At 32.3% G+C, this 9,273-nt stretch overlaps 1 protein-coding gene across 1 annotated transcript; it reads right to left on the reverse strand.

The window, feature by feature from the left end:
- Window positions 1-8,751: 8,751 nt before the first annotated feature.
- Window positions 8,752-9,027, reverse strand: LOC133336479 (phormicin-like). The gene has a single exon (XM_061544777.1). It carries the CDS (start codon window positions 9,025-9,027, stop codon window positions 8,752-8,754), a length of 276 nt encoding a protein of 91 aa, XP_061400761.1.
- Between the last annotated feature and the right edge of the window lie 246 nt (window positions 9,028-9,273).

The raw sequence follows: 9,273 nt of genomic DNA on the forward strand, positions 1-9,273 counted from the left end.
CATAAACTTCATGCTTCAACGTGGTGAGTGGTTCGTTCGTTCGGATGGTGGTTGCCAATTCTTTTGCAGTTTTGCCACTATATTTTCAAGCTCGAAAAACAGAAACGAAATAAATGTTCAACATAAGAGGCAAATAAAAGCTACAGCAAAAGTCAAGAAGTTGCCACTATTGGCAATAATAAAAAAAACACACACAGCAAAATATACAAGAGACATGTATAAAACAAACCGGTTCTGTAGGTTCCAAAACAATGATTCTTCGGCAGACAAACAAATATACAAACATACATACTTATTAAGGTATGTATGCTGTTTGGCATGAATATTTCTACCACAGACCTATAGAAGATACATATATATGCATGTAAGTTTGTATATATGTTTGATGGTTAACACACAGCACATTGGCAACCGTAGTCGGAGAGTAATATAATACCAAAACCAAGACAAATGTTGCATCAAAATAGTAGGCCCTGAATGCAGAAATTCACAGTGGACTTAAATTACAAAACAAAAATTCCTGAGGTCCCAAGAATTTCATCTCCATAAAAAAAGGAAACCCGAGGGCCTAAAAAAGTAGCCTCGAAGGTCTAAGAAAGTAGTCTCGTGGGCTTAAAAAAGTAGTTCCGAAGGGCATCAATTTTTTCTATAGAAAAATATAGTCCTCCGAGTTTTTTCTAAAGTAAAAAGTAGTTCCGATGACATATGTTTTCTTGTCTATAGAAAAAATGTAGTCCTGAGGGCCAGCGTCTTTGTTCTAAAACCATTCCCAATGTCCTACGAACTTTTTGCTATAGAATAACAATTATTCCGAGGACCTACGAATATGTTTCATTTGTAAAAAAGGCCTGTGGGCCTACGATTTTTTCAATGGAAAAAATGACTCCTGACAGTTTACGATTTTTTATATAAAAAAATAATTTTTTTCTATACAAAAAAGTAGTCCTGAGGGCCTACGGGTTTTTCCTATAGAAAATGGAAGTCTGAGGTTCATCGTTTTTTTCTATAAAAAAGAAGCCCTAGAAAAAGAGGTGCTGAGGGCCTAAGATTTTTTTCTATGGAAAAAAGTAGTCCTGAGGGCCTACGAATTTTTTTCTATAGACCTATTTACTTCTATAGAAAAATATTAGTCCTGAGAGCCTACAAATAGTTTTCCATTGAAAAATGTACCCCAAGATCCTAAAAAAATCTTTCTATAGAAAAAAATAGTTCTGAGAGCATACGAATATTTTCTATAGAAAAATAGTAGATCGAAAGGCCTACGACTTTTTTCTATTTTTCGATTTTTTTTATAGAGTAGTTCCCTGGGCCCACTGTGCAGTAAGTACTGCCTGCATTGCAGCTAGATCGGACTGCCAGCTATTTTTCTCACACACTATTTTGCAGTAGTGTTGTTGTATGGGTTTCCAGTGTGTTTGTCAGTGAGACAGCCAGAGTCTCCATGGCTATGTTTACATAAAACTCGCTATCATATTTGATATCACATCATATCACAAAGCGGCAGCAGAAGCAGCAAGTGGAATAATGATTATGATGATGACGATATTAGCCATACAGCTGGTATGAAACGGCAAACGAACGAATGATGCTCCACAATACCGCGGCAGAGGAGATCCACAACAATAAAGGATAGTAAATGAAAACAACAACAAAACTATATAGCCCAAAGGCTTGGAGAAGAGGTAAAAAAGGCTTCAATGCAGTTTTTGCTTTTGTTTTTGTTGTTATCTTCATTGTAATAATAGCAAAAACAACAACAACAATACTACAATTGCATTGAAATCGAGTGCAGGTGTAATTGGCATTGGAAAGGGAGTGAGAACAATATCAAGATTTTGTTCTCCAATTCTTTTTTTGTTTTGATAAAGCAGATGTTTTTCATTTTTTTCTTTTTTGTAGTTTTACAAAATCTCCCCAATATACCATTTAATATCTTCCTAAATATCTAATTATGTTTTATGTGAATTGTTTTTCCTTATTTTGCTTTGCGAATTATTATTTATCGATAACTCTTTTGCTTTACCAAAATGACTAAGTTCAAATTGTATTTTTTTTTTTTTTTGCTTTTCATTGCAAATTTTAAAAACAACAACAAAATGGGGCTTATCATAATCATCAACTACACCAACAACTAAACGCTGTCCACAGAGAGTTTTATATTTCGCATGATAAGCAGAATAAAGGTGAATGATATAAAAACAGCAACTGCAAAATGTGTGACGTTATTGGGTTGTTAACGTTTATATTCACAAGAAATTTATTTAAACAAAAAAATTTAAAAGTAAAGCAATACAAACAGTAATACACACAACCGAAATATACCTATATAGTATGTGTGGTATATAAATAAAATTAAAGAGAAAACATGACAATTGCACAAAAATAACAACAACAAAAAACATATAAAAATAAAATCAGCAACCAAAATTAAACTGGAATACTGCCGTAGCGCAAAATGCACTTCAATATAATTATCGTTAACAAATAATAAAAACAAAATTATAAAAATGAAAAAAATCCCATATTTGTCATTTGAAGCGTGTAATTAGAGAGTTAATTCTAATTAAATATAAATAAAAAACAACTGTGAAAAGTTTGAAATAATTTCAAGTGGAATAAAGTTCAATCTACAATTTTGGAATATAAATTTTCGGTTTTCAATTACAAAAAAAACAAAAACCAAGAAATGGCTATGAATTCTGATGAAAAAATTTAAGGCATAATAAAAAATGAACCGTTTATTTATTCGTCGATAACAATTGTGTTAAAGTAATTAAAAGTAATCATTCCTATGATATAATGCACTTATGTTAGCTCTTTGGTCCATTTATCTCCTCAATTATTTCCCCAGCACTGGTGTCTTCAGTGCTGGGGAAAGGATACGTCAAATATGGTCCTTAAAAATTGTATGTGCCAAACGATATGCCAATATCATTAGCCACCTCTCTGATAGTGATTTGTACGGTGGGATATTGGTCGATCTTTGGTAGCCCCGACAACGCAAAGAATAAGCAATTCTTTGATAAGGAATTATTGTTTTGCTCAGAACTTTGACTTTTGTATATTCGAATTTGTGTCTAAATGTCGATTTTTTTATGATGGTGATTCAACCTCAATGCCAAAAATCTGAAATAGGTTCCACTCAATGTGAAAATTAAAAAAAAAAACGATTGTTCGAGATTCAAAAATGTTCATTACATCATATTTAGGAAATTTCAATACAGTTCCAAGGGTCTCTTGAATGCCGAGAGAGATTTTTTAACGAATTTGTATACATAAAAATGGATTTTTATATTTCTAAATGCGGATGGATTATTTATAAAAAATAAATTTATCAACTATTTTAAAATTCTGTCACGAAGAAATAGGCGAACTTTTTTACCATTTAACATGAGACGAGCTTCCAAAATACATAAAATCGATGGGACCATTATATGGGAGCCTTGTCAATAGATGGACCTAATTTTCTGACATTGATTTTTTTGCTGTGGAACTGAAATTTCAAATTTATAGTATTGCGGCAATGGAGATCTCTCAAAATATTGTACTATATTGAGAATTTTAGATCAAGAAGTTTTTAATCCTCTGAAAACACGATATGATTTGGCGCATAGGAAAAAATGCAACATGGGAGCTATGACCTACAAATGGCAACAACGGAATACAAAATACATTTAATGAGATTGAAAAGTGAGGCTAGGATTCAGGGTCTATGTCAAAACATGGACATTTAATGAGCAGTTTTTCGAAGACTTCATTTGCCGCTAACTATTCCTATCGGACCAAAATAATACATAAGATAAGCGCGACGCAAAATTTCAAAGCTCTATAACATTGCTAGGCCTTTTGAGATTCCAGCAGAGACATATTTCAGACTCTGATCCACACTATACTGTCCATCATCCATAAGCTGAATTCCATCACCCGAAATCCCCATAAGTCGGAGATTTGCGGGCTTCTGTGTTTCGAATTATGGAAGTTTGACTGTATACATTTTAGTCTTATATAGGATTGTCCTTGATATAGGATGGTATAAAAATATCCTATATCAAGGCCTGAATCTATAAAAAATCTCATGTTTAGAATTTGTCCTGTTTATTTTTGCTTGTGCTTCCAATATTAGATTCCGACACATTTACATTCAGTATTACCATCAAAATGTTATGGATAACTTCTAACTACTCCCATAACGTTTAAATGCAGATCATTTTGGACAAGAAATTTTTAAATTTTCGAGGTGTCAATAATACCCTGAATAAATTTTTTGGAAAAATTTAATTCAATTTTTAAGAAAAATTGATTAAGAGGAATAAAAATTTCGAGGGTGTATTTGCAAATTACATAAAACAGATTTACGTGAACTTAGTCCACACCTCTTCTTTGAAACTTACCTTTCGTATCGCCATGATCGACATATCCTGGTGTACCGGCTATGCATAAATCCAATGATGAAACGACGAGTAATAAAATACTCAATATATATCCAAAATTCTTGATAATGGCCATGTTTAGTTGTTTGATGTTGTTGGTGTAATAGATAGAATTTTATCTATTTGTTGAGTAGCGTAGAGTAATCAATATAATTAAATCGCTGTCAAATTATTGTTGTTAAACTCTTCTTTTCGATTTTTGTTATTGTTGTTTATCACTGATAATAATTTGTTGTAGGGGTAATTTGTTGTATTTGTTTTTTTGTTTTATCGAATTTATGGCTTTCTTGCCAACAATCACTGAAGCGTAACACAAGTTTACAAAAAAATCGAAAAAAATAAAAATTCGCAGCAGCAGCAACAACAACAGTTGTTTCTTCAGTTTGACGTATTCACAAATCAATGTAGCGTAACGTAACAAAAGTTGTGACAATCGTTGTCATTGTAAAATGAAAAAAAATTAAACGATCGATAACGAATATCCCTTAGGAGCAGAGGAGGGATAGGTGCAGTATTTAGTTGACGATCTGGGGGAGTTTTTTCTTTAGTTTTCAATGAAATTCTTTGCCATTTAGAATGTCAAATAATGACAACTGGTTGTTATTATTGCAAATATGCATATTGTTGCATTCGTGTAAAGACTGGAGTTGTAACTTTAAAACAATTTTGAATAATTTTCGGAATCATTGTTTTTGTTATAAAATATATGTTACTGTACATAAATCTCATTAATATGTCTCGATTGTCCACAAGGGTATTTGTACTGCATTCATTTTATGGGTTCATACATATCCACAGTGGGTCTTCACGTTCCATGTAATGTTCGACCGACCAACCGAACGACCGGTTTGTGCTCCCTTTTTGTTTTGATTAACCAGTCTTGGTGCCTTTTTACTTTGTTTTGTTTAGTATTCTTTCTTTTTGATTATTGCAATGACGTTTCTTTGTAATAGTTTTTTTTTTTATTTATTTTGTTTTGTTTCTGGTTTCTATAGCAATGAATTTGTTATTGTTTTACACCTGTTGATTATCATATTCATGTCGTTGCTCATTTGCATCTTTGCAACTTGTTGGATCGTGGAGTTTTTTTTTTCTTTTTTGTAATGCAACAACTTCATTAACTTCTCAGCAACACACAATTGCTACACTCTTCTTTCTCTCATAGGTTATTTTGTTTTGTGCACTTTATTTTTATAAAATTCAATTAAACAACATTTGTATTAGTTTTTTTTTGTGCATTTATTTTCACATTAATTTTGAAGTTTGACGAAGGATACTACAAATTTCGAGACAGTTTTGTTTATTTTTTTTCTATTTAGTTTTTTTCCTTCTTCATTTTTCTCTCGCAACACAAGAATACCGACAAACACCGCGAATAAACAAATGCTTACTATTAAGCCGAGAATATAAACAACAACAAAGAGCGGGGAAAACACGCAATGTAATCGAAAACCAATTCAGATATTTATCACAATGACGATAAGTTTATTTACTTTTTTTCAAATTATTATTTTTTTAAGATTCACTTATTTTCCACACAAATTTCAATTCCCATTCAGAACAATAATAATTTGTAATTATTCTCACACAATAATCATCATTAATATTGTTGGTTAATTATTAAAGGAACCAAGTCAAGAAAAGAATACAAAGAATCGAACCGCGATCTCGCTTTCCACAAACACGTCCGTTTACTTCAAAACTTCGTTGACGAATGTTTTGTTGGGTTGGTAGTGAAGAGCGAACCGACACCAACCGGCCAAACAAGCAACCGACCAACCGATTTGTTAAGTAAACAATTATCAAAACTCTTTGAAGAGAAGAGAGGGAGAGTTTGTGAAATAAAAGAGAGTGAACTTGAATTTCATTTAAGAGCGTATGATGATCTTCGAAGTGCTGGTTTCGAAAGTCGAATGTGTTTGTGTCTTCGCTTAAAGTGGTGGTGTTTTTGGATTATGCGTTGCCACACCACATAATTTAACAAATTGTAGTTAAGAATGGCGTAAAAGAGGTTCAAACATGAAATATGTTGAGAAAAGTAAAAATAAAATAATAGTTATTGAATGAAGAGCACCAATAGTAATAGATAGAATTTTAAAAGCAATACAAAGGGAAAAGTCCTGTTTTTAGTAGTTAAATAAAAACTAATTAGAGACAATAGGTCAAATCGCTAAATTAGTGAATGATAGGAGGAACCCCATGTGGGGTCTACCCTTAAACTTAGGACAATATTAATAACATTTGGTAGGGAGAGATTTTCTACCCAATTGGAACCCAGAATATAAAATTACAACCAATTCGGTTGCAAAAAAATATCGAAAATTTTCCAAACATTCCAAAATGCGGATTTTGGGTGGTTTATGGAGGCTATTCTAAATAGTGAATCAATATTTATAAGCGTGTACGCAGAAATCTAGGCCTATGTTAAATATTGTGTGCTCTATTGTGAATTCCAAGGACGGACATCTCTGTGTAATATTATATTTGGACATGGCTTTATGGTGGAGGGTATAAAAACAAGTAAAAAAGTGTCAGTCCTTATGCTGCCTATGCTTTGCGGAGGTCTTCGGAGTAACACAGAGGTTTTATTATTCGCTTTATATAAGGAATATGTTTATTTTAATTCCAAATTAAACTAAAAAACTTTATTAAAATAATTGAAACATAGTAGAGGCGTTGCCAGAAGAAGAGGACCGACGGTTTCCGCCATCGGATTTGATCTAGACTTGGAAATCGGACATTCCATTCGCCTGATATTGAATTTATAAATATTGCAAATTTTGACTATTTGTGGAGGAGATACAAGAATGAGTGGACTAATGGGTCCCACTCAGCAAATTTTCGGCATAATTTTGACCATTTTGTGATGGAGGTAACAGGAAGAGTGAGCCGATATCTTTTAACTTAAACTAAGTTTGGAAGAAATATTACGATGTGTAAAGTTTGGATGAAATTGTTTTCTCCCTTCGCACCAGCCAGTCAGACATGGAGACGGACGAATTTTGTAAAACCGACTCCAAATTTTCTTAAACGAATTTAGTCCAAAGAAACATAGCCATAAGCTGAGGGTATAAAAATTTCGTCCAGTTTAGAAACGTAATAACAAATTACAGAAACTCATGTTTGAACAATGGGCTAGGACCTTTAATGTAGCGAATATGACCTATGTACAAAGGTCCCGACCTAGACCTTTATTGAAAAATTTCAGCAAATATGTGTTTTCAGCCTTCACGAACGCTTTGTTCTCGCACTTCTCTTCAAAAATGAGAAAAATGGGCGTATTATTTGTATCGGCGCTATTCTACTTTCTGCGGATCAATCTCGAGTCTGTCCAAAATGTCGCGACAATTACCATCTAGAATCATAATGGCGCCGGTATCTTCAACGCCGTAGAATGTAATTTTTTGTCATTTCTCGATCATCAAAACAGATATTCTTATTGATTGAATATATCCCAGAACTCATGTATATTTTCATGGCGTCCTGATAATCCTGCGCTGCAGAAATTATGGGATGTGTATAGGTTTTTATAGATAATAAATAATTTGCTACAAATAATTGATTGCCCTTGTAGAGAACATGATTTACTCCGATCAATTTAAAATTGTTTAAGATATTATTTTTAAATCATAAAATAAAAATAACATTTTATGGTATATGAACATAATAAAAATTTATATTTTTTAAATTACGCTTCTAAAATTTAATAAGGATGACAAACTTTTAAAAACATTATTAAGTCATGTTTGATAAAAATACAATTTTTATGAGTTATTTATTTGACAATACGCATTATTTATTGACTTATGTCACTCTGTGCTGTATTACGATTTCATATCACGTACATTAGGCAGACACAGTGTCATTATGTACGAGTGTAAAAAATTAAATAAAAATTTGTTAATATGTATTTGAATATAGTTATAACTAAATTACAATAAAGCCATATATACATATCATTATTTGTTGTATTAACCATACATATGGAATTAATGTCTTAATTTAAACAATTTCAATTTCGACTTAAGTATGCTACATAACTATTATCGAACTTTTTTGTAGAGTAGTAGTTTGGAGACTGAGGAATTTCTATATAATATAGATATTATTTTGCTTAAGAATTTTTAATTGTGCTTCACAAAAAATATTTGATATAGAGAATTTTGTTTTTTTAACAATTAATTTAATTAGATTTTTTTTAAGTTTTAGAAAACTATATACTATTTTCAACCAAAAAAACATTGAAAATGTGTATGCAATTTTAATACTTTATTAACAATTTTTTAACTCATAACAAATATTCAAAAAAAAAAAAATAAATTTAATTACGGCAAACACACACACCCTTGCCATTGCAATAGCCACCACGATTGCCGCGCAACAAGCAGTGGGCAGCACAGGCTGAATGATTGACACCGGTCCCGCTCAACAAATCACAGGTGGCACGCTTATAACGGCCATGTAACTCCGGTTCCAGTTGCTTCAACGCTTCAGCTCCATGGACAAATTTCGCATCCTCCACAGGTGATCCTTTAGCCTGGCTGGCAAGGCAGCAAACAGCCACAAAGATAACAGCGAATACAACAAAGAATTTCATTTTTTAGTTAAATTTAATTTATTTCTCTTAAGAGATTTTCTGAATGTTTCTTTGAAAGATGCTTTAGCTTTGATATCAATCCCATCTGACACTATTCACTTATATAGGAAATTTTTTCCACTGCCTCTCATTGTTTGTGCGGTCAGTGTAAATGCGATAAGCCATGGTTTACTGCTGGGGAGCACCGTTCCATTTTTGGTTTTTGTCTAAGGGGATTTACTCTGGTGTTTGAGTGGCATTTAAATA

Source organism: Musca vetustissima, unplaced genomic scaffold (genome assembly GCF_032173495.1).
Source record: "Musca vetustissima isolate MV318-11 ecotype Yass unplaced genomic scaffold, APGP_CSIRO_Mvet_v1 utg4709, whole genome shotgun sequence".
In the NCBI taxonomy this organism is placed as follows: domain Eukaryota; kingdom Metazoa; phylum Arthropoda; class Insecta; order Diptera; family Muscidae; genus Musca; species Musca vetustissima.

Coding starts and splice junctions, on each gene's coding strand:
- LOC133336479 (XM_061544777.1), bottom strand. CDS start 9,027: ATGAAATTCTTTGTTGTATTCGCTGTTATCTTTGTGGCTGTTTGCTGC.